This window comes from Schistocerca gregaria, chromosome 2 (genome assembly GCF_023897955.1).
Source record: "Schistocerca gregaria isolate iqSchGreg1 chromosome 2, iqSchGreg1.2, whole genome shotgun sequence".
Lineage (NCBI taxonomy): Eukaryota > Metazoa > Arthropoda > Insecta > Orthoptera > Acrididae > Schistocerca > Schistocerca gregaria.
In genome coordinates this window covers 893,436,949-893,463,754 of record NC_064921.1, presented here as the reverse complement: position 1 = coordinate 893,463,754, position 26,806 = coordinate 893,436,949, and the positions used below count along the sequence as shown (strand labels likewise).

At 40.8% G+C, this 26,806-nt stretch overlaps 1 protein-coding gene across 3 annotated transcripts in view; it reads right to left on the bottom strand.

The window, feature by feature from the left end:
* The window catches only part of LOC126335336 (uncharacterized), a 206,969-nt gene that overhangs the window by 78,436 nt on the left and 101,727 nt on the right, over positions 1-26,806 (bottom strand). For 2 of the 3 annotated variants that reach the window (XM_049998495.1, XM_049998498.1), the window contains exon 2: positions 4,104-4,291. In XM_049998495.1, the coding sequence (XP_049854452.1) occupies positions 4,104-4,206 (103 nt within the window). In that variant the 5' untranslated portion in view covers positions 4,207-4,291. Of the gene's footprint in view, positions 1-4,103; positions 4,292-21,087; positions 21,335-26,806 lie in introns of those variants that run through there. The other variant, XM_049998497.1, reaches the window with a different exon arrangement.

Below are 26,806 nucleotides of genomic sequence, written 5' to 3'. Positions count from 1 at the left end.
TTAGTTAGGTTTAAGTAGTTCTAAGTTCTAGGGGACTGATGACCATAGATGTTAAGTCCCATAGTTCTCAGAGCCATTTGCACCATTTGAACCATTCACCACATTTGTGCACCCCCAATTCCACCCTCAGTCGAATGGGGAGCTGAACACCTGAGACGCACTCTCAAGATGCAAATGAAGAAGTATATTGGTGACACTCTGGTGAATGAGGCACTCAAATGCTTTCTTAGTTCCTACAGGTGGACCACCCTTTGGTGAGAAGAACCCAGTGGTGCTACTGAATGGCCGCCAGCCGTGCATGGTGCTGAATCTACTGCTCCCCACTCTATGGTCCGCCAGGGCCCCTTCAAAACTATGCTACTTGCCTGGGACTCCAGCCTGGGCTCACACGTTTGGTTAGCCATGAGCATTGCATTTCAGAAGCCATCCATGGCAAGCACATTCAGCACATCTTCACACTGCAGACAGAAGGAAGAGCTGGTGACATGCCACTGAAATGAATTTGCTCCAAGAGTGAAAGACCAGTCTCTGCACAGTCCTACGAGATCATCAGCTCTTCTCTCATCTCGGTCCTCTATGGCCTTTCCACTGAGTCTGCCCCATATGATTCTATGCCTTGCTCAATGTCTGCTGTTCCTTTTTCTAGCCCTCCACAAGTTCATCAATGCCCAGGCACCAATGGCTATACACAGCAGCCAGAGGTGCCACATGGGCAGCAGGGGCACCATTTCCGCCAGTTCTGTCTCCCTCCCACAAGCTGCAGGACACTTACATGCATTCAGTTGTGGTCTCAGCTCCACCAATGGCTCGCAATACAACCATGGGCATCTGCCCACAGTGAAGCCACCACTGTCCAGATTACTTTTGGCCCTACTCTCTTGTGTGGGCTGACAGGCAGCACTGGCAGCACTGTGGAGGACGTGGACATTGCCTTCCTGAGCACCAAAGGTCATCCCACACTATGAGCAAGGGGCACTGGAGTGGCACCAGCTTCCAGTTGCCCCCCAAAAAAAGGGAAGGACTGTGGTAACTACAGTTACCACCTCGATCACACAGGCACCATGCTATCCATTAATATTCAGGAGGACATGAGGTGCTAGCCCATTAGGAGTTATTCAATCTGCCTGCACTTGCACGTGGTGGCTAAGCTCAGCTACCAAGAGGAGTCTCATTCAGGCAGCACTGACAGCTAGACATAAAGAGTGGCGTGTGTAGTCACCATCCAGCACCACCATGTGTAAATGTTGAAAGTCATTCTGTTTAACCCTATAGTGAAGTGGTTTCTCTCTCATTCTGTAATGGTTTAAGCTCCTGCCATCTTTACTATTCTCATGACTCATTGAATGTCAAACTGGTACTGACTGCACTATATGCAAGGACAATGTATTCAACATGTTTATGGTTATGGCATTAACATAATTGTATTTGTTTTTGGCACCTCCTATTGTATGTGTTATTACAGTAAAAAGCCTTCTCTGATAATTTTAGCAGTACTAGCATAAGTATTGAAGTTGTTGTTCTAATAGCATTAACAAAAATGAGAAAACTATATGTAAATGTTCAAAGAATTTGGCTTGACCATTAATCTGAAGAGACTCATGCATTTCCAACATAACAAAAATTAATAATAGGCATCAGAATCAGAGATCAATGGGCACACACGTGATGAAGCTCCATTTTTGAAGTTCCTAGGAGTCTAGATGGATTAGAAAGATTGGTAGTATCAACATATGAATAAGTTAACGGTAAGTCTGAGTTCTGCCTGCATTGCATTGACCTGCAGACTGGAATGCTAGCATGTTTTGCACACTCTCACACAGTATTGTCTTATGGCACAGTCTTCTGGTTAAATGCAGCTAACATCAAAAAAGTATTTATTCTACAGAAATGTGCTGTAAGAATTTGATATAAAGTTGATAGAATAACATAGTGCAGAAACCTCTACAACAACCGAGGGATTCTTACATCTATGGGCCAATAAATATATTCACTAATGTTATTTCTACAATAACACCCAGCTTTAAGTCACAATGAAGTGCATGGCAGAGGATATTTCCCATGGAGCAATGAATTAGGTTTTCTGCACATTCCATTTGCATACAGTTGCATGGGAATAATAACGGCTTAAATGCCCTTTATGGCCTGTAAGTAGGATAACAATGCATTTGTAATCATTATGGATGGGTTACATTGGTATCCAGGTTAAATGGAAGTGTTTTTTTTTCTTTTGATAGAGCATGTATGCCAGTTATTAAAATGTTTGCACTGGTAATGGATGGAGCCATCGGAGAGGTGGAAGTCAGCACCCAGAAAAGCAACATGATGGGCTGAGGAGGGCCAGATGAAGTGAATGGGAGAGAAGGTGTTGAGAGTATGGAAGAACAAGGACAGGGTGTCCTAGCCCTAGGTAAAAAACATGAGGATATCATCAATGAACCTGAACTAGACAAGAGGTATGGGTATTTGAGAGGCTAGGAAGGTTTCCTCTTGATGGCGCTCACCAACAGACTGGCATAGAAAGGTGCTATCCACATGCCCATGGCCATGCAAGGATTTGTTTATATATCTAAGGAAGCAGTAGCTATGCATTAGGAAATTGGTTAGACGTATAAGGAATGAGATTGTGGATTTGGAGTCTGAATTATGTTGGGAGAGGCAGTGTTTGTTAAAAGCAAGACCATGGGCATGAGGGATGTTGGTGTATAGGGATGTTTCATCAACAGTGACCAATATGGATCTGGATGGTAATGGAGTGGGGATGGCTGAGTGTCAGTGAGGAAAATGTTTTATCTTTAATATGAGAGAAGAGGCTATGGACTATTGGTTGGTGGTGTTCATTGATATAAGGGGAGATTCTTTCAGTGGGAGCACAGTAATCAGCTAAACAGGGGAATCCATGGATTGTCGGAGTTTTCAAAGCATCTAGAAGATGGATGTTTGGGGGTCATCAGAGTGAGGGAAGAGATGGATTCGAGGAAATTATCTTGGGTAGGCCTATGGATTGGATTTCAGTAGGGGTTGGAAGTTATGTTGAAATGGCTGCTCCACAACCTATGCCATCTGGAACCTGTGTGTGTGTGTGTGTGTGTGTGTGTGTTTACTTTCCACTATTCAGTCCTAAATTATTTACATTCAGCCAGAACTTCCCATATCATAAAATGTTACATTTAAGTAAACAGCTAAGGTAAAATCATTACCAGAAGAATTATCAGGTTAGTGGGACATGTGCTGTGGCATCCACGAGTACTAACATTGGTGTTAATGGGATCAGTAGAGGAGATAAAAACTAGAATGCACAAAACAGATTACAGAAGATGTTGTAGAAATTAAAAGATGGAGGATGGCATTAAATGACTCACAAGACTGGTAACTTAAAAATGAAACTGAAAGCTACCTGTTCCTTCCCTCTACATCCTTCTCCCCCTTGTAAATGTGCAAATTCTTTCTTCACAGTCCACACTTGTCTGCCTGAGCAATCGTGCATAAACAGTATTATCAGTCCAAGACTATAAAGGTGTACATATAATTCATCTGCTCTGGAGTTGCTGACTGTCCTCTTTCAAGTTTTATTGATATAAACACTTGTCACTGAATATTCAGACAGTTTGAAGTATATATCTCAGTGGGACTAAATTCCAAACACTTGAATTTTACAATTAATGCTCTTGTAACTGAACATTTGAACATGCCTCAGAAATTGTCTCAAGCTTTGACCTGCCTCTCCATTCTTTGCAATTCCATGTTCAAGCTTTGACTTCAGGCAAATGTCAGAATGGTTTCTATGAAAGGGCATGGACAATTTCCCATCCATAATTCCCTAATCCCAGCTTGTGCTCCATCTCTAATGGCCTCAACGTTGATATGATGTTAAATCTAAATCTCTTCCTCCAAGCTTTGACTATTAGGTTCATTTGGAAAGCCCCGTCAAAAATGCACTACCATTTGAAAACAGGTAACTAGGTTTAATATCTATTCTGGCATCCTGTTTTGACTCATCACAAAAGTCTAATGCAGAAACTACTCTCTATAGTCTAGCCCATTTCAACAGTTATTATTATGTTCCATAATATATTTTTTGATATATCATATATATATACACTAACCTGTGCATTTGTCACCAATCCGTGACTGTGAGAAATCCCTTGGAAACCACCATATAATTACATCACCCCATATTTCTGTTACTGTTTCAGGCAATGAATTCATTCTTGTAGACTGCAAACCACAGAATATTGTTTCCTAGATTTTTACTACTTAAGTTTCCGTCTTGTGCAGTTCTTCATGGTTAGGCCTGAAAAGTCACCATATTTCCTCAGAATTGCTACTAAAATGATAAACATTAGGATTAACTCTACAAGAATTTTCTGCGTGTACATAGTTGCCATGTTAATTTCCATTACAATGTACTTGTAAGTTACACATGTTTGCTATGTGCTTATACAAGCATGCATATTGAACGTGATTTTTTAATTGAACAATAAAAAATTTGGGATGGAATGTAACAATATTATGAAAAGGAAAGTTGCTACTCACCATGTAGTAGTGATGACGAGGTGCAGACAGGTGTGACCAAAAGAGTGTCACAAGTAAAGCTTTTCGCCAGTAAGGCCTTTGGCAAAAACAGGCAATACACACACGCGCGCACGCGTACACACACACACACACACACACACACACACACACACACACACACACAAATCAACTCACACACACACACATGACTGTAGTCTAAGGCAACTGAAGCCACACTGCGAGCAGCAGTGGGAGTGGCAACTGGGTGGGGGTAAGGAGGAGGCTGGGTGGGGGTAAGGAGGAGGCTGATGAGGGTGGGGCAGGGAGGGGGAGAAATAGTAGGGTAGTTGGCTGGAAGACAGTGAAGTGCTGCTGGGTAACATGCATAGATGAGGTGAAGAGAGGGTAGGGCAGTTATGTGCAGTTGAGAGGTTAGACGGATGGCAGAGATGAGGTGAGGGGGAGGGGGTAGCGGAAAAGGAGAGAAGTAAAAATACTGGGGTTGGGAACATAGGATATATTGCAGGGACAGTTCCCCAGAAAAGCTGATATTAGTGGGAAGGATCCATGTCACAGGTTGTGAAGCAGTCTGTATTGAAGGATGTCATGTTTAGCAGCATGCTCAGCAACAGAATGCTCCACTTGTTTCTTGGCCACAGTTTGTTGGTTGCCATTCGTGTGGACAGACAGATTGTTGGTTTTCATGCCCACATAGAATGCAGCAAAGTAGTTACAGCTTAGCTTGTTGATCACATGACTGATTTCACAGGTAGCCCTGCCTTTGGCAGGATAGGTGATATTTGTGACCAGACTGGAGTAGGTGGTGGTGGGAGGATGTATGGGGCAGTTTTGCATCTAGGTCTATTAAAGGGGTATGGGCCATGAGGTAAGGGGTTGGGAACAAGGTTGTGTAGGGACAGACAAGTATATTGTGTAGGTGGACATTGGAATACCCCTGTGGGAGGGGTGTGAAGGATAGTAGATAGGACATTTTCATTTCAGGGCACAATGAGAGGTAGTCAAAAGCCTGGCGGAGAATGAAATTCAGTTTCTCCAGTCCTGGGTGGTACTGAGTTAGGAGGGGAATGCTCTTTTGTGGCCAGATGGTGGGACTTTAGAAGGTGGTGGGAGACTGGAATGATAAGGCACAGGAGATTTGTTTTTGTACAAGGTTGAGAGGATAATTACAGTTTGTGAAGGCTTCAGTGAGACCCTCAGTATATTTCAAGAGAGGCTGCTCAACACTGCAGATGCAATGACCATGGGTGGGTTGGCAGTATGGAAGGGTCTTCTTGGTATGGAATGGGTGGTAGTTGTGGTCAGTAGGTTTGAAGTGGACTGAGGTGCTGATGTAGCATTCTATGAGGTGGAGGTCAATATCTAGGAAGGTGACTTGTTGGGTTGAATAGGACCAGGTGAAGCAAAAGAGAGAGAAGTTGTTAAGCTTCTCGAGGAATGTGGATAGGGTGTCCTCACCCTTGATCCAGATTGTAAAGATGTCATCAGTGAATCTGACCCAGGTGAGGAGTTTGGGATTCTGGGTGTTTAGGAAGGATTCCTCTAGATGGCCCATGGATAGATTGGCATAGGATGGTGCCATGCAGGTGCCCACAGCCATACCCTGGATTTGTTTGTAGGTAATGCATTCAGACGAGAAGTAATTATGGGTGAGGATACAGCTGGTCCTGGCAACTAGGAAAGAGGTTGTTGGTTTGGAATCTGTCAGGCATTGGGAAAGGTAGTGTTCAATAGTGGTAAGCCCATGGGCATCAGGGATGTTGGTGTAAAGGGAGGTGGCATCAATAGTGAAGAGTAAGGTACAATGTAGCAAAGGAAGAGGAACTGTGGAGAGTCAGTGGAGGAAATAGTTGGTATCTTTTATATAGGAGGGTAGGTTCTGGGTAATAGGTTGAAAGTGTTGGTTTATGAGAGTAGAGAGTCTCTTAGTGGGGGCAAAGTAACCAGCCACAGTGAGGCATCCTGGGTGGCTGGGTTTATGGACTTTAGGAAGCATATACAAGGCAGGAGTGCGGGGAGTGGTAAGGATGAGCAGAGAGATAGACTCTAGGGAGAGGTCCTGTCATGGGACTAAGGATTTGAGGACTGACTGGAGATCCTGCTGGATTTCTGGAATGGGGGTCATTATGGCAAGGTTTGTAGGTGGATATATGTGACAGCTGGGGAGTTTTGTTTTGTTTTGAACCGCAACTGTTACCTGGCAGAAGGTAACTCAATACCACCCAGGACCGGAGCAACTGAATTACATTCACCGTCAGGATTCCGGCTCTCTCTCACTGTGCCCGGGACTGAGAAATGTCCTGCCCACTATCCTTCACTGCCCTCCCACACTGCTATTCCACTGTCCACCAAACCAGCACAATATATACGTCCATCCCTACACAGCTCCTGCTCCCAACTCCTTATTTCATGGCTTATACCCCTGGAGTAGACCTAGATGCAAGACCTGTCCCATACATCCTCCCACCACCACATACTCCAATCCCACCCCAAACATCACCTACCCTGTCAAAGGCAGGGCTATTTGTGAAACCAGTCATGTGAACTACAAGCTAAGCTACAACCACTGTGCTGCATTCTATGTGGGCATAACAACCACCAAGCTGCCTGTCTACATGAATGGCCACCAACTGTGGCCAAGAAACAAGTGGACCATCCTATTGTTGAGCACACTGCCAAACATGACATCCTTGATTCAGTGACTGCTTCACAGCCTGTGCCATATGGATCCTCCCCACCAACACGAGCTTTTCTGAATTTCTCACACAGGAACTCTCCCTGGAATATTTTCAACGTTCCCCTAACCCTCCTGACCTCAATCTTCGTTAGTCATTGTCCTCACCCACGAAGCCCCTACCTGTTCCCAATCCAGCACTGTGCATCCCTTATTCCAACCACTTAAACCAGTCTTTTTACTTCTCTCCTTTCCTGCTAATCCCTCAGCCCCCTACCCCCATCTCATCCCTGCCTTCCGTTTAACCTCCAGACTGCACATAACTGCCCTACCCTCTCTCCAGCTCATCCCTGCGCACTCCCATGCAGCACTTCACTGTCTGCCAGCCCTAACCTACTATCCCTCCCCCTCCCCGACCCAGCCTCCTCCTTACCCCCACCCAGTGGCCACTTCCACTGCTGCTCACAGTGTGACTTCAGTTGCCTGACTCTAGAGTCATGTTTGTGTGGGTTGCATTTGCGTGAGTGTGTGTGTGTGTCTGTTGTCTATTTTTGCAGAAGGCCGTACTGTATTGTATTGTATTAAACCGAGGGCTTGGATATGAAATAAATGACAAAGAGGTTTCATCCCCTCTATAACCCTCAGTGGTTCACAACCCCACAACAGGCCATAGCAGTCCACCCACCCCAGTGCTGCCCAACTGGGCAGTTTGGCTCCCAGTGCATCCCCCCCCCCCCCCTCCTGGGAATGTCTCATACCAGAAGAGTGTAACCCCAAATATTTGCGTGGTAAAATAATCATAGTGCACTCGTATGTGGAAATGGAGTTTGTGCATCAATCACCAACACATTGTAACTTAGGCAGAATAAAGGGAACCAGCCCATATTCGCCGAGGTAGATGGAAAATCATCTGAAAAACCATCCACAGGATGTATCTTATCTTCTGGTAAACCTTCCGGGATGTAAGGTCCACAGGATGGCTGGCAACCAGACCTTGACACTAATCTGCCGGGCAGATTCATGCCGGTCCCTGACATGCCTTACTGCCTGGGAAGCAGTGTGTTAAACTAGGCGGCTAGCCAGGTGGGCAAGGCCTTACTCGTTGAAAGCTTTACTTGTGACATTTATGTACTAGTAACATAGGACTCATCATCTAAACAATATATAATATAATAACTCCCACAGTAAATACACTTGCACGGTATGTAGATAATGTTACATAATGCATAATGATTTAGAATACACAATGATTTATTGCAACACAGCTTAAAAAATACAATTTTGTGGCATAATTTTGTCTTTGATTTTGCATGAGTGGGTCTAATTTTCATTTACTTTGTAACACTAATTTCTAATGCTAGTTTCTCTTAATATTGTACACAAAATTTAACACTCACATGGTAAATGTTTAGTCACTGTCTGCTCATATGTTATATAATTACTCATCAATTAGAAATTTTTTAGGGTTTCACAGAAAATCGTCTCAATTTTGAAGTTTTGGAATTATCTAGGTGTGCTGGCATAAACTGTCACCAGCACACTGGTCGGCAAAGATGTAGTGCTAAGATCAATAGTGGGTACTGGATCAAGCACACCTATCACGAGAGTGGCCACAGACATACACCAACAAGCAACACGCCAACAACGTACTCTACAGCATGTATTTTGGCCACTGATGCTGACGGGAGGGCTGGATTAACTCACACTCCAGTTTGGCATCTGTCAGTCAATTGCAGTGTGGGCTCAGTTCACATCGTAGGCTATGACAATACATAGCAATCAGATTAGTGACTATTTTGGGACTAGCAGTGAGACTAAAGACCCTTATAACAAGATTATCAATACTGTCAGCAGAAGGACTTTTACTGATGAGCTTGTACCCCAATAGATGGAACCTATTATAGTTAAGTAAAAATTTACAGTTCATGTAAATAAAGAACCGTATTAATTCACGTGTGCATTTGTGTTGTAGAAAGAGGATACTGGCCACCCATAACAACATCCTCTTCCTTGCTTCCTTGCATTAAAACACTCTACGGTGCTGCAAGGATGGGATACTACAATTGGCAATGCTTGCATTAGCTTGATACCAAAGTATTTACAACCCTCTTCAAAAATCTAGAGACTATGAGAAATGCACTGTGATTGTTTTCTGTTTCTTGCATGATGGGTATGAAAACTCTCATTGGTCTCCAGTTTTGTGGGCTCTTATCTGCAGCCACACTGGTCTTGGACAGATGCAAACATCAAAATATAAACATCTTCCTGAATGAGATTATCACTCTGCAGCAGAGAGTGTGCTGATATGAAACTTCCTGGCAGATTAAAACTGTGTGCCAGACCAAGACTCAAACTCAGAACCTTTTGCCTTCATGGGAAAGTGCTCTATTATCTGAGCTATCCAAGCATGACTCACGATTCATCCTCACAGCTTCAATTCTGCCAGTACATCATCTCCTACCTTCCAAACTTCACAGAAGTTCTTCTGCGAACCTTGCAGAACTAGCAGTCCCTGAAGAAAGGATATTGTGGAGACATGGCTTAGCAGAGTCTGGTGGATGTTTCCAGAACGAGATTTTCACTCTGCAATGGAGTGTGTGCTGATATGAAACTTCCTGGCAGATTAAAACTGTGTGCTGGACCAAGACTCAAACTCTGTAAGTCCCTGAAGAAAGGATATTGTGGAGACATGGCTTAGCAGAGTCTGGTGGATGTTTCCAGAACGAGATTTTCACTCTGCAATGGAGTGTGTGCTGATATGAAACTTCCTGGCAGGTTAAAACTATGCACTGGACAGAGACTCGAAATTGGGACCTTCAAGTTTCATATCAGCGCACACTCCACTGCAGAGTGAAAAGCTCATTCTGGAAACATCCCCCATGTTGTGGCTAAGCCATGTCTCCGCAATATCTTTCAGAGTTAATTGTATCCCATGCAGTTTTCATTTTATTTGTTGATCTTGAAATACTCCCATTAATTGATTTGGCTTTTTCTTGCCATATCAGCTGCCTGTCCTCCTCCTTTTGGTGCTGTTTGTAGGTTTCAGAAATTTCTCTCTGTTTTACTACTCTTACAGCAGCCATCAATTCTATTATTTCCTTCGTGAAAAAAAATTGGAAAATTTTTCTTTTCCTCTTGGTTTTTGGAAATGCTATATTGGAGTAATGTGTTAAGGTTTCTTCAAAACTATTGTATTTTTTATTTTTTCCCTAGGCTTGATGAATTTCTGCTTACTGTTATTTTCTCAATATTACTTGAACATTACTTAACATTACTTTAAATATGCTGGTATTTGTTGGTTGAAAAACCTAACATCTCCTTCTTTATTTTTATCTTCTGTTTGTAAGGTATATACTTCACATAGCAGTCCAAAAATTTCACATAGCAGTCCAAAAATTATCAGAAAGTTCTGTTCGTAGAACTTTTGTTGTATATGCTTGTAAAATGTAAAATGTGATTTAATTACATACACTGTACAGATCACATGATCTGTTGTACAGGAGACACATCAAGTTTAGCAAAAATATAAGTTTAATGATTTACAGAAACTCTTTTCACACTATTTTAATAATAATGCCAATAAATACAACACTACGATATTTACTATAAATTAACAGTTTACCAATTTCCTTTGTTGTACACAGACAACACTGCAATATTAGGTATAATTTTTATAGTTCAAAGTGTCAGACTGTCTGCCATGAATTCTTCAATGGTGTAGTTACATTTCTCTATTAAAATATTTTGGAGTAAATTTTTCAGCAAACCAAGGTCCATTGTTAATATGTTTCTTCCTTTTAATTTGTTATGTATTTTTAGCCCCATGTACTTTGATGTCTGAGCATAAAGCTTGTAAGTAATGTGGAGGAAATTTGAAGTTTTCCTTGTGATGAGTACCATAGCTATGCTTAAAATGGAACTTTTCAAGATTTTGTTGATTATTATATACAAAAATCAAAATTTCAAGAATGTACAATGAAGTAATTGTTAGTATTTTTAATTTCTTGAACAATGGGCAATATGACTCATTCTTGTGGCAGCACATGTTTCTAATGATTTTCTTCGTAATATTTAGTGGTCTTGTACTGCTTCAGATTCAAAATAGCTGTGGTAGACTGTCTGTCTTGTGTCAATATGAGTGGTACCAGATAAAATGAACATTGCAAAAGCTAAGGAATTTAATTTATTTGCCATAAAGTCTATATGTGTCTTCCAGTTTAAACTTATATCAAGGTTTAGGCCCAAGAATTTCACATAGCTCACTTCTGTCATCAGTTGATTATTATGGGCTATTTGTACAGGACATATTGCTGACAATTTAGAGACAAACTGCAATATCTGGGTCTTAGTGACATTGAGCTTTAGTCCATTTCTATGGACTCCAGTTTTCCCAGAACATTTTCTATACTATCTGTAATCTTTCCTCTTGTATCATTTTCTATTAGAACTGAGGTGTCATCTGCGAACAAGACTGAATGAGCATCAATATTTAATGGTAACTCATTTATATACAACACGAACAGGTGATGACCCAGTACTGAATCCTGTGGAACTCCTTGGGAAATTGTTTTCCATTCGGAGTGTTAGTTAACTGAATTTGATTTTAAAATAACTCTGTTTTCTTTCTGTCAGATAAGAGTTGAACCACTGCAATGTAATATCTTTGATCCCATAGTTCGTCAGTTTGTGAAGTAATAATAAGTGGGTCACCAAGTCAAAGGCTTTCATTAGATCACAGAATATTCCTAAGACTTTCGTACCCTGGTCTAGCGATGTCTTATTATTTCTGTAAATTCTCTGATGGCATTTATGATGCTTTTTCCTCTTGGAAAACCAAACTGATTTTTACAAATACTGCCATTTACTGTAAGGAAATTTTCTAGTGTTTTGCCACAAGTTTGTCAAATGTTTTAGAGAAACAGGAAGGAGAGAGATGGGCCGGTAGTTTCTCATATCCTCTGGTGATCCCTTTTTAAATAATGGCTTAATTTCTGTATACTTTAGGACATCTGGGAAAGATCCATGTTCAAAGGACTGGTTTACTATAGTAGTCAGTGGGTATGAAATAATATGGCACACTGCCTTGATTACCACAAAAGGTATTCCATCCCATCCAGCTGAATTTTTTGTTTTTTAATGATAATATTGCGTCTTCCACATCTTTCTGAGTGATTTTTCTGAATTTTTTAAAACAAATGTTTTGTATGTCATCTCTATGCCTGAAAATCATATTGTCCTGATGGACTGTCATGTCTACATCAGATTTGGCTATATTTAAAAAGAAAAAAAAAATCATTGGAGCAGTTTGACATTTGAACATGACCTGACTTTTAAAATTTGACTCCCAACTCTGATTTCACAACAGACCAAACTGCCTTTGTTTTATTTCTTTGTTTGTTTATGAATATACTATTTGCCAGTATAACTTTTTTGAATATAGTCTTATAGCACTTAACATAAGTTACAAAATTAGGGTTTGCATTTGCTTTAAGCTCATTGTGCAGCTCTCTTTTTCTGGCACTTGAAATTTTTATGCCTGATGTAATACAATTTCGTTTATTCCTGACTCTCTTTTGATATGATTTTGGGGGAAATGTTTCATTGAATACACCCAAAAAACAATTTATAAATTTATCAAAAATTTTGTTGCTTGTAACATTTAACTTATCACAAAACAACTCTCAATTTTCTGTGCTAAAATTCTTTCTTATATAAGATTCAGATTCTAGTTTCTCCGTTTTGGAGAGCTCTATAAACAAAGCTGCGTGATCTAGGCAAAACTTTCTTGTATCATCAAACTGATAATTTGTAATAATGTTATCTATGCAGGTTGCTAAGTAGAAGTTTTCTTTAGTGCACATACTAAAGTTCAATTTGAAACCAGATTTTTGGATTAAATAGTGAAATTTTTCAATGACACTGCTATCAATTAATGTGTTTAAGTTGAAGTCTCCTGCAATCACAATATTTTTCTTGCTTCCTTTTTTTAAGTTTATCTAAGAGATATTGAAAATTTTCTAAGAGAAATTTAGTACCAGAACTCCCAGGAATTCTGTAAATTGATATCATTAAAGTATTTAAATCACACAGCTCAACACTACAGCTTTAAAAAATACATTCTTCATTTAGATAACTAAAATCTTCTTTCACTTTAAAGTTTAAGGAGGCATGCAGTAAGATACAGGAGCCCCCACAAGCTTTGTTTTTTTCTACAAAAGCGGGTCTACGCATTCTTCTGTGAGCCAGTGTTCATTTAAGCAGACTGCTACCCTTATGTTTGCCAGATGAGTAAACCACTACTGCTACTACTACTACTACTACTACTACTACTACAGTTCATAAAGTATAACTTGCAGTTCATCGATTTTAGAGTAACCTAGATTTGGACATTTTTCAGCTAATCCTTTATATTTAGATGAATCAGGATAGAATTTTTGAGTTTGTTTATATTTTTACGAGCCTCACTTGTTCCATTATATTTACAGTTTCCATTTTGGATCACCACTTTTGTTTTCTCACCCCTTTTGGAAGTTGTCAGTTTCCCTTGCTTTTAATGATTCTGCTAATGTCTATGATCATTTTGCTGAAAGTCATTGAACCTAACCTATTCAAGCGTAGCCCATCCTTTCCCAGACACCTACCACTTGCAAATTTATTTGAGTCTACAAAAATTGCACCCAGTTTGTCGCACTGTTCCCTGATCCCACTATTTATCTTATTTATGTATGTATCACTTACTGACCTTCTGTGTAAAATTGCACTAATGACAATTTTTTAATTTGCATACACACTTTCTGCTGATCGGATCAGGTTTCACGTTTCACTGATTATTTCTTCCTCACTGATGTTCCGGATGGAATTTGTTCCAACACGAATGAAAACACCTTCGAATTGCTATCTATATTAGTGGTAATATTATCAGTAAGTCACTCAGTTACGAAAGCTGGTTCCACTACATTTGCTTTCATGTTGTGTAGTATTATCAGATCCTCAAATCTTTGCTTTCTTTGTGTCTCTCATCCTATATCAGTATTAAAATCACCACATATTACACCATCTTTCATTTTTTCCTGCAAATTTGACTTTTTTCTTTTTTGAGGAGAGTGTTTATTCCAACACTCAATATGCTGCAAGGTATAGGAAAGAGCAAAAGTTAGCAATGAATAAACTATAGCTGCAGTTTCTTTCAGAAGAAATTACTTATTGGATAGTGACAGATGAACTCCCAATACTTTTATACATATGTTCTCCTGCTGCTGATTGGTGATAAGATTTTTTTATTCATCCAATTACATTAGATAAAAAAACTGAGATATAATTGCCAAATTCAATACCTTTCCTTCCAAAGGAGATTTAGTTTTTTCTTTATTTCTGCAGATAGACTTCAAAAATTTCTTCATCCTTGGCAATGAACTCTTGTTGTCAGGTACTATTATAAAATGTTGAATCAATATTTCTTGTTGTAATGTTATTCCGTCTAAAGACTCATTTGATGATGCTCTGCATGCTAGTCCATCCTGTGTAAGCCTCTTCATTTCTGCATAACTACTGCAACCTAAGTCCACTTGAATCTGGCTACTGCAATCAAGCTCACACTTCCCTTCACTGCCACATGGAGGAATCTTTGAAACTTCAGGATGTGTCTTTTCAACCACACCCTTCTTTCACTCATGTTGTGCCATAAAATCTTTTTCTTTTTTTGCAGTGAACACATAGTGTGTTGTGGGGCGATCACTCTGTTGTATAAATAATTCAAAAGCCAAGATCGCTTAAACACTGTTTACTAGATGACCGCTTTCAACACACTAAAGGTGCCCTCATCGGATCTGTGAAGATATAACACGACAGGTTTGAGGGAGGGCTTACATGAAATACACTACATACATTACTATTAGTACAGCACCACATACCTGAATGTAGCTTAACATGCATAAATCATTTTGATATAGCAATACATGAGACAGACAAGCTGATATAAAATCATTGTCGCAGAAACAAAAATTAAAACACAACTGCCCTCGTGGTCATTCTCTTCCATCCATGAATGTGTACTGTGTACTGGGCCCCATGAAGTCCATGTTTATGTTGAGCGAGCAGTCAGTGCTCCTGGACTTAATATCTGGTGCAGGTTACCATCAAGGGGACAGATTAGATCTTCCTTTTTCAAAGATATGTTTACTGGCAGGAGTTACCTGGAGATGCTGGACTCACCAGTTTTACCGACATTCATGCTTTGTTTGGTGGTGAATCTTTTTCCTTCGAAACAGGTGACACTCTACCCCACTTTCATAAGGATGTGTGCACAAGTCTGGATAATAATGCATCAGGACATTGCATTGGTTGAATGGGTCCCATCACATACCCCACGCTTTCTCCTGATTTAACCCCATTTGAGTTTTACCTGTGGGGTATGCTCACGAACGTTGTGTGAAGCAGAGAGGCCTGCACACTAACAGAACTGCACAATGAAACTGAAATGGCTTGTCAAGCAATACCTGTAGCTAGTCTGGAAGACGTGAACCTGGTTATATGGCATCATGCTCAGAAGCTTCAGGGAATGGGTGGGTAGCAGAGTGTACACTTATTATAATTACTTTGCTTTGAGCCATATATACATCCAGCCTTCTTTCTCTTCTTCCCTGAGTTTCTCTTGTTGCCTTAAAAACTGCAATGCATGCTCTTCTTATGGGCCCCACTGTGTCAATCACCTCAGACGCACACAATAGATGGCAGCAAGGCAATGCTAATTGCTGGTGCAGCATCTCATATCACTGGCATCATTAATCCTATACCTTCAAATTGATCGCTATTCCTGCATCAATGTCTCATATTTTCACATCTTATTTCCTGTATCTTCCCTGTGCCACACGAACTTGTATCTCATCCTACCAAACCTCCACAACCCCCACTCATTCTCCTCTCTATTCCACTTTGCACCCACTAGCTTCACCTAGCCTAATCACATCTGCCATCCCCCTTCTTTACACTTATCCACCCACAGACCAGCAAACACACATTAAAATCTTTTTATTATTTCTTTGTTCTCATTGTGACTGCACACCAATCCATTTGGTTTTCACCTTGAACTATTGGCCTACTCCCTCAGATTTAATCTTGTTTCTCCTTACTTAATCCAATTCATCCTTTTCATGATTTTTCCCAAGCATGCGAGTGTATTTTTATGATTTTTTTTCCGAATCCTTTTGGATGTAATTCTATGTTATTTACATATTTTTACCCACCACCATGAATCCTTGAACGTTCCAACTGCGTCAATACAGAAAAGTTTCCTTATCCCTGGCCAGAACCCAGTCCCATACACTGTTCCCGCATTGTTGCTTGGTTCATGGATTCCCCCCTCCCCCCCAAATGGCCTAACCATCAAGTTACCCATCTCTGGCTGCTATCCTTTCTTCCACAATGGCCTCCATCTCTTCAGATTCCACCAATCGTTAACCATCACCAACATAATCCCACAAAACCACATCAATCACATGCAAACCTCCTTAAAATACCTTCCCTTTATCTGCAAAATTCCCCTGCTACACAAACCCTAATTCCTGGATCCAGTGACACACACTGAAATAATTGCCCTCCAGGAACTACAGCAACATACACTACACCACATCAAAAAGCTCTCCACCCTGTTCACTTCCTACTCTCACCTTGGACAACCACCATTCACCACCTCTACAACAACCACCAACCCTCCCCTCCCTCATGTACCCTCATAAATGACAAACAATGTCTTGCAGACGTACTACATTTATCCCACACTCAAAAACTCCCTCCAACTACCACACAGAATCCAGAACATAAACAGACCCAAACCACAGTTGTGAACTTTCCCTCCAAAATCCTTAACCCCGCATAAGCATCAGTCCTTTCCAAAGTCCTCACATTTTGCTCTACTCCCACATTCAATAATGCAGGGCTTGTTAAAGACCTTCTCTTTTTCTCTCCATTCCTACAATGAAAATACTTTTTTGACAACAACACTACCAGTCAGATTCAACCAAAGACCTATGTTGAACCCTGCCTGACTAAGTTCACTACTCCATCCAACTGTGACCCACCCCCCACTGTCCCCAAATCACCTCTTGTAAACTTTCCAGAATTTCTTAACCTCAAACAGTGTGTCACCAGCATTCCCCAAATCCCTCAACATGAAAACTAACTTTACATCCACAGAAAGAACCACAATCCACCATCTAAAAACTGATCCTGACCTTATGATCCTACCTGCTCACAAAGGCTCCACCAATGTTTTGAGCCACAAGGATTACCTGGCAGAAGAACTCCACCAGCAGTCACATTCATCCATGTACAAATTCTGCCACAGGGACCTCACTCCAGAAATCCAACAGGACCTCCAGTCTCTCCTCAAATACTTCGGCCCATCCCAGAACCTCTCCCTGGAGTACACCTCTCTGCTAACCCCTACCACTCCCCACACTCCTATCTTCTACATGCTTTCTAAAGCTGATAAACCCAGCCACTCAGCATGCCCCAATGTGGCTGGTTACTGTGTCCCCACTGAGAGACTCTCTGCCCTGTAGATCAACACCTTCAGCCTATTACCCACAACCTACCCTCCTGAATAAAATATACCAACCATTTCCTCCGCCAATTCTCCACAGTCCCTGTTCCTTTACCACATGTTACCCTGCTCATCACTACTGATGCCATCACCCTTTACACTAACATCCCTAATGCCCATGGCCTTACCACTATCGAACACTACCTTTCCTAACACCTGGCTGATTCCAAACCAACAACCTTCTTCTTAGTTGCCATGACCAACTATATCCTTACTCACAAGTAAATCTCCTTGGAAGGTATTACCTACAAACAAATCTGGGGTATGGCTACGGGCACTGCCATATCACCATCCTATGGATACATGGGCCATCTAGAGGAATCCTTCCTAATCACCCAGAATCCCAAACCCCTCACCTGGTGTGATTTGTTGTGACATCTTCACGATCTATATCAAGGGTGAGGACTCCCTATCCACATTCCACAAGAACCTCAACACCTTCTTCCCCATCCACTTCACCTGATCCTACTCAATGCAATAAGCCACCTTCCTCGATATTGACCTCCACCTCAAAGATGGCTACAGCAGTACTTCTGTCCATATCAAAACTACCGACCACCAGCAATACCTCCACTTCGACAGGTGCCATCCATTCCATACCAAGAAGTCCCTTCCATTCAGCCTAGCCACCTGTAGCTATTGCATTTGTAGTAATGAGCAGTCCTCTTAAAATATACTAAGGGTTTCACTGAAGCCATCACAGACCATAGTTACTCTCCTAGTCTTGTACAAAAACAGATCACCCGCCCTCATGACCCAGTACCACCCAGGACAGAAGCAACTGAATTACAGTTTGTGCCATGATTTTGACTACCTCTCATTGTGCCCTGAAATGAGAAATGTCATGCCCATTATCCTTCCTCCCCCCCCCCCCCCCGACCCCACCCCCCCTCCACCAATCTCGGACACCCATCTACACCCGCCCCCCTTAGTGGATCTTTGCCATCCACTGAACCTACCCAACATTCTTGTTCATCTCTACACAACCACTGCTCCCAATGCCTTGCCTCATGACTCATATCCCTGTAATAGACCCACATGCAACACCTGTTCCACACATCCTCCCACCACTACCTACTCCAGTCTGGTCACAGGCATCACCTATCCCTCAAAGGCAGGGTTGTCTGTGAAACCAGTCATGTGATCTACAAGCTAAGCTGCAAACACTGTGCTGCAGTCTATATGGGCATGACAACCAACAATCTGTCTGTCCACATGAATGGCCACTGACAAACTGTGGCCAAGAAACAACTGGACCATCCTGTTGCTGAGCACACCACAGAACATGACATTCTTCATTTCAGTAACTGCTTCGCAGCCTGCACCATATGGATCCTTCTGCCAACACCAGATTTTCTGAACTGTACAGGTGGGCACTCTCCCTGCAATATATCTTACGTTCCCGTACCGTCCTGGCCTCAACCTTCATTAGTGAATTGTCCACACCCATCTAACCCCTTCTCTGTTCCCATTCCAGCATTACACAGCCCTCTATTCCACAAATACATCCAGTCTTTTTACTTCTCTCCTTTTCTGTTTCCTCCTGCCCCCCCCCCCTTTTCCCTATCTAACCTCCCGACTGAACCTAGCTGCCCTACCTACCTCCACCTCGTTCTTGTATGCTCCTACCAGCAGAACTTTACTGTCCCCAACCTCTACCCTGCTACCCCTCGCCCTCCCTGCCCCAGCCTCCTCCTTACCCCCACCATCTGGTGTATTTTGTCTAATTTTGAAGAAGGCCTTGTTGGCCAAAAACTCACTTTCTCACAGTCTTTTGTTGTGCGTATCTATGACTCAGCTTTCTGCTGTATGAGAGTAGCAACCATCCTTTTCATAATATTGTTGTATTATAGTAAATGTATTTTGTAACCTTTTTAATAAACACTTCACATTACCAATAGGCAATGCAACACAGGCTATAGAATGGCGCCAAGAGATATCACATCACATTACTCAAACAGCATATTTTGAATTTGAGGATATTAATGAACATGAAATAACCAACATAATTCCCATGTTAAAGAACATATACTCAGATAGATAGGGTTAAAATGTTAAGTGCTGTAGATAAGACAATGCATAAAAGAAACCGTTTAACTACTAAGCCACCTCATAAACTGCAATATTAGAGCAGAAATATTATGCAAGAACTCTAAAAATAAGAACCCTTAAGTCAGTGCATACGAGTGGAAATACAAGAGAGGTTTTAAACTACAGCTCAGTATCACTGATCCCTGTATGTAGTAAGATTTTTGAAAGTGTTATCCTTTCTCAGTTCTCTATTCACTTTACAAAAAGCAAAATGCCAACAGAAAAATAATGGCCTTAGGAAAGATTGCAACACATCTACTGCAGTTACTGAATTTCTTCAGTAAGTGTATGGCTTATTAACGAATTGAAGACATACAACATCAAAGACCCATGAATTTAGTTACTGTTGACGTACTTAATACTAAACTTACATACAAAATCTTAAAAAGTATTCCAATAGGAATTTATTACAGTCAGTAACATTATCACTAAGTTAATTCCTATTGCCAAATTTCCAACTAGTATGGTTAATTACTCATAATGACCTGCTGACAATATCTTTAAATGAAGTTCTAATGAATAAAATTACATTACAAAACCAATGGCCTATAATGTTCTCATAATGAATGACTTACAGTTCTTATGTTATAGAGCTGAGTCCTCAATGTGCACATAAACAAGACTGAGTTAAATGGGAAGGGGGAAGCGAGTTATTTGATTAGTTCAACGACAGGTCTTGATGCTTTCATAGCGATAGGGAATAAAATGGAACAAATAGTAATGTGCTAGGATTTGGGAACAGTAGAGGCAAACACCTGTTAGCTGGTTAGGAGAGGTGTCAGTACAAGCTGGGCAGATTGTCGTTCAACTGTACTGTACTTAACTGATGGAACCACACTACTCAAAAACTCCTTTGAACAATATTAATGTTAGCTTTATTGATCACAACCACAGGAGATGGCAAAGGCTACACAGTTTGTTTGACCATTCTGAGCTTGCAGTTGAAAATAACTTAACATGCAGCAAACAAAAACATTAGCATGATCTCATAACTTTGCATGAACTAACTCCAGCATGGAAGTTATAAAACAATAAAAAAGCATACTCACAGAATAACAAAAACAAAACACACATATATAAAACACAGTGCCTCTGGTGGCTGGTGCAAAATGTTTGACAGTGTGACTGTTTCTAAACACACGTAGACTACATGCACAATACAATAGTATATAACTGCATTATGTCAGCTCACCAGCCTCAACGGTGGAAGCAGAGCGTTATTTCATATAGCAGGCTGGAGATTGGATGGCATTGGTAGGTCCGCTGCTGTTGTAATCTGTACTGGCAGCTGTGAAGGAGTTGATGAGGCAGCTGTTGGGTGAGGCCATAGTCTTGGAGGCTCTGGCATTGTTGCTTCTTGGAAGATGTATGCCAGTTTAATCCTAACTACAGAAACAGTGGCCTCCTTTCCATTGATAGAAATATCAATTGTCTTCTCTCTGTAGTGAAAACAAGGTAGGGTCCTGAGTGTGGCAGGTGCAACAACAGGTTTTCAAGTCTTGATGCATGAGGGTGGTAGCTGTACCATGACTGTGTGGCTGGTGTGGTTGGATTCAGGCCACATGGTCTCACATTTGGCGTAGCAATTCTGGGTGATCATCCCTTGGCTGTGTGAGAGCATTTGTTTCCACGAATTCTCCTGGAAGCCCCAACATCTCGCCATACACCAGTTCCACTGAAGAAGCATCTAGATCTGGTTTGAAAATGTTTCTGAGGCTGAGTGGTACCATCAGAAGAGCATTAGTCCACTCAGTGTCATGGCACATTAATGCTGCCTTACGTGAACCATGCCATCTCCCGATCATCCCATTACCGGCTGGGTGATAGCTCATCGTTTTATCGTAAGTTGTGCCACAAAACTTTGTGAGCTGTCTGAACAGGTTGGATTCAAATTGCTGTCCTCTCACTGTCATGGTGTGTAATGCACAGCTAAATTTTGACACCTAAAATGACACAAAAGTCAGAGTTTCTGCTGTAATAATGTTCACTGGTGCAGCTTCTGGCCAGCAAGTGTAATGGTCTATCGTTGTAAGTATGTAACACTGACCATCAGATGACAGCAATGGACTGATGATGTCAATGTGAAAGTGAGTGAAACAGTCCACTGTGATCAGAAAGTTACCTACTGGTGCTTGCATTGGCAGTGTATCTTGCCGCATTGGCATTTAAGACAACATCTCGCCCATTCACGGCAATCTTTGTGTACACCCAGCCACACAAAAGGGGACACCACAGATGTCAATAGTTACTGGCCAGTATCCTGTCTAACAGCATTTTCAAAAATTGTCGAGAAGGTGATGTACTCAAGAGTGGTTAGCCATCTCAACAATAATGGGATACTTAGAAAATCACAGATTGGATTTCAAAAATGCTGTTCTAATGAAACAGCAATATACAATTTCACTGCCCACATAATAGTCTCTAAATAGTAAAATGTCACCAACAGGAATTTTCTGTGACTTATCCAGAGCATTTGATTGCGTGAACCATGACGTATGTTAGAGAAATTATAATTCTGTGGTATAAATGGAACAGGATATGAGTGGTTTAAGTCATATCTCATATCTACAGAACAGGAAGGAAAAAGTTTCTTTATATGATTTAAGGGAGTCAAGGATGTTTGCCACTTCATCTAACTGGGGTGAAATTACATTATGTGTTCCACAAGGTTTGATAATGGGTCCCCTTATGTTCTTGATACGTGTGAATGACATCCCTCCTTATCTGAAACAAGAAGTTAAACTGACACTGCTGATGGTACAAGCACCATTATTAATCCAGTAAAATAAACTCCAATAGAAAATGATACAAATAATGTCTTCAAAAAGTTGTTAACAGGTTTTCTGCAAATGGGCTTGCTCTGAACATCGAAAAAAATACAGTACATCTAATTTTCTACTGCAAGGAGTACAGTTCCTTTAATAAATATAACACATCAACAGAAATCAGTAGCCAGGGTAGAGCATACTAAGTTTTGGGTGTATATGTAGATGAGAATCTTAACTGGAAAATTTGTATTTTTTATCTCTTTTGCAATCAGAATAGTTGACAATTTTGAGGATATAGAAATTAGCAAGCTAAGATACTTTGCATACATTAACTCTCTGATGTCACTTGGAATAATATTTTGACGCAACTCAACAATTAGGCAAAAAGTATTCACTGCTCAAAAGAAAGTGGTTAGTATAATGTGTGGGGCTCATAGTCGCACATCTTGTATGCATCTATTTAAAAGGTTAGTAATTCTTACAAAAGCCTCACAGTACATTTTCTCAGCAATGAAATTTGTTCTCAACTACATGGAACTGTTTAAAAACAACAATGACATTCATGATTATAGTTCCAGAAGACAGACTGACTTACACTATCCTCTACTTACCCAATCCTCGGCACAGAAAGAGGTAAAAATATGATGCTGTAAAACTTTTCGATAAATTACCAGATGACATAAAATGTCTGACAGACAGCAGTAATAGTTTCAAAAATTTACTGAAACCAAATCTCCTTGACAACTCTTTCTATACCATAGATAAATTCTTGAATAGGAATAAATAAATCTATAGGTATAATATATGCATTTTGTACCATTTAAGGGAAAGGGATAGGTAATAAAAATTTTATGCTTATTCATGTGTGTATTTCTGCACTTGACATATTCCACATCATAATGGTTTCCGTGAGATTGATTAATGGAGCACATATGTAACTAACTAACCACACATACTGATTCATCACTAGGCAAGTCATCATTCGAATACCAAGGTGACACAAGTCCCACCTGAAGGCAACTGATAGGAATAGCTGTGCTTTCAATGTGGTCATGTCACTATACAACTTGATATTGCTCCCTGGAATTTTAATAGGTTACTGATCCAATGCCAATGTTCCTGCTGATAACAGTCCCTCTAGTTCTTGATCTGATTGTTGAGCAGCAGTCAGTTTTTCATGATCAAACATGCTAGTTATGCTACCAACCTGAGACAAACTATCAGACACCTCACTGTCGATGCCAGAATAGTCTCGCACACCCATGCTGAATTGTGAGATGAACATTAGCTGACTGTGTTGCCTAGGTGAACAGTTTGTATTGTTCTGGTGAAAGATTTACAAGTTAGCAGTTTGTGATCAAGCCTCTAGCTTCCAGATGAGGTCTGAGGAATTTGATAAACTCATAAACAGCCAAAAGTTCTCTGTCATAGGTGCTACACAGCTTTTGTGAGCGCGATAGTTTTCGAGAGAAAAAAGCAAGTGGTTGCCATGTGTCACTACATCATTGTTACAACGTCGTGCTGATCGACATCTGCCTAGTATTAAACCCAAGTGCCAAAGGTGCGGCACAAATGTCTGCTGGTGTCTGTGTGTGTGTGTGTGTGTGTGTGTGTGTGTGTGTGTGTGTGTGTGTGCACTCTTCCCTCTTTCCTGATGAAGCAACCGTTGGTTGCGAAAGCTTGAATTTTGTGTGTATGTTTGTGTGACTATCAACCTGCCAGCACTTTCGTTGGATAATTTGGTGACCTAGACATGGTGGTGGCACATGGCCCATCATTGCCAGCTACTTGAGTGGTGGTATGTTTATCACTCCTGCAGGTTGGCATCCTTGCCACAGAGTGGATGTCACCATCATGGCCTTTCAACACAGGTCAGAGCAGTTTGGCATGCACGGTGTTCAACTGATATCTAGAGCAGTATGGCATCTTATTGTCCAGAACATTGATGTGCTGTGTACACTGTAGCACAGTGAACATTCTGTCTGTCAGGCACAGCTTCTTCTCTAGCAGCTCTGCTTTATGAGAACTGTGGTGAAGAGTATCTGCGGCAGATGGTTGACAATCTATAGATTTCATAATGCAGCAGCTGGCATGAGGTTTGCATTGATTAGGATCCATTGCTGGTGCCACAGCTGGGACACCATAATAGATGGCCTGTTTTAGTTATTGTTGGGGTGCACGACAAGCATAGGAGCAAGAGAACTTTTGCCACTTTATATTTGTTTCAATCGGCCAGTGCAAGGATGATGTCACTAATGAGATCAGTGTGCTCTGCTAGGTGGCATATTAATGTCACAAATCCAGAGTGATCATCCAAAAAATCCTCATGAATGAAATAACACATCCTACTGTAACAAACCAAATTGCCACTTGTTCCAGTTGGAACAGTAGCAGCTTGTGTTGTTTGCCTAGTCAGAGAACTGAAGTAAGATTGAGTTGTGGTTGCACTGATGCTTTCATACAAAATGGTGTAAGCACTGAAGTACTATGGGGCATTAGTGGCACAATTATGAACCAAGCAATTGCATACATTTATGCATGGCCTTGTTGCACTCCACCATGCATGGCAGTCATATTTCCTAATAGTGCTCACAATGAGGCTGATTCAGAAGTTGCATTATTGCTCATATTTAATCCAACCTTCCTGCTCAATCATGAACTGATGCACTTGACATGGAATCTTGTACAAAATCCAACAGTAGATTCTTCAATGGCAGCCGTTGTTGAGGCGTGCTGGAGCATGCATCTTTTGAGAAGCAACAACCATGATCACATTCAGTTTGTATTTGAGCACTAGTTGACAATTATTGGAATGATTACACTGATTATGCACATCAGTCACACGAACCCTTGAGGTGCAGTCTTGAGGAGCTGGTGATGTGATATTACTGATGCAAGGTAGCTGCATTGTTACTGCATATTATCCAAAAATATCTCCCCGCCACATTACACAGTCATCGCAGGCTGCCGCGCAGTTTGAGGAATCATGTCACAGACTGTGTGGCCCCTTCCACTGGAGGTTTAAGTCCTTCCTTGGGCATGGGTGTGGGTGTTGTACTTAGCATAAGTTAGTTTATGTTATTTTAAGTAATGCGTACAACTAGTGACCAATGAGCTCAGCAGTTTGGTCCCTTAGGAATTCACACACATTTGAACATTGTTTTCACCGCAGACCCCCAGTGAAGTAGCTTCCCCTAGGGGTGCAGGGATAATTCCAATAATGGAGATGACACGTTGATACTACTTTATTGCTCATAACCCAACGTACAAGTCATCCATACTATACAAGGTTCTACACTGAAGTCTGTGGAGTCCACCCAGTTATTCCACTCAGCTACATGTGTTGTCTGGTTAGAGGCATTACTCATGCTAGTGTCCCCACAATGTCATTAGTTTAATATTTTTGAGCTTGCTGTTTTGAATAGAATAGAATAGAATATAGAATAGAATTTTTTATTCACCTTTCAGTATTTTTCATACAATTGGCTTCACCAAAGTTTATAATGGATTACAGTTAAGCACAATAAACACTTACATACACAGAATTATTTAGCTTATTTAAGAATTGAAAACATTTCTTTATCACTTATTAAAAGCTTATATTATTTTATCACTTATTAAAAGCTTATATTATAATGAGTATTTCCTAGGAATTCTTCAATTGTATAGAATTCACTGCATTTTAACCAATTTTGCAATACACTCTTGAATTTATTAAATGGGGCTGCACAAGCTGAGTATGGCAACTTAATGAAAAATTTTATGCCCAAATGTTTATAGTTATTATGGACAACAGCTAGCCTCGAGAAAGGAAAATCCAATGAGTGACTATTTCTGGTATTGTTTGTGTCTACATCACATCTCGTGCTGAATTTGTAACAGATTTTCTTTAGCATACATTTAACAGTTATATATGTACATGCTAGGTACTGTCATTACACTGAGATATTTAAAGTGGTTTCTGCAGGAAACTCTGGGTGCTAATCCTAGTGTACATCTGTTGGCCCTCTTTTGCCATCTAAAAATACATTTAGCCCCTGAGGAATTAGCCCAGAGCAAAATTTCATACTCCAAATGGGAATGGAAGAAAGCAAAATATGAGTGGAGTAACAGCTGTTTGCTCACACTGTTTCTTAATTTGTA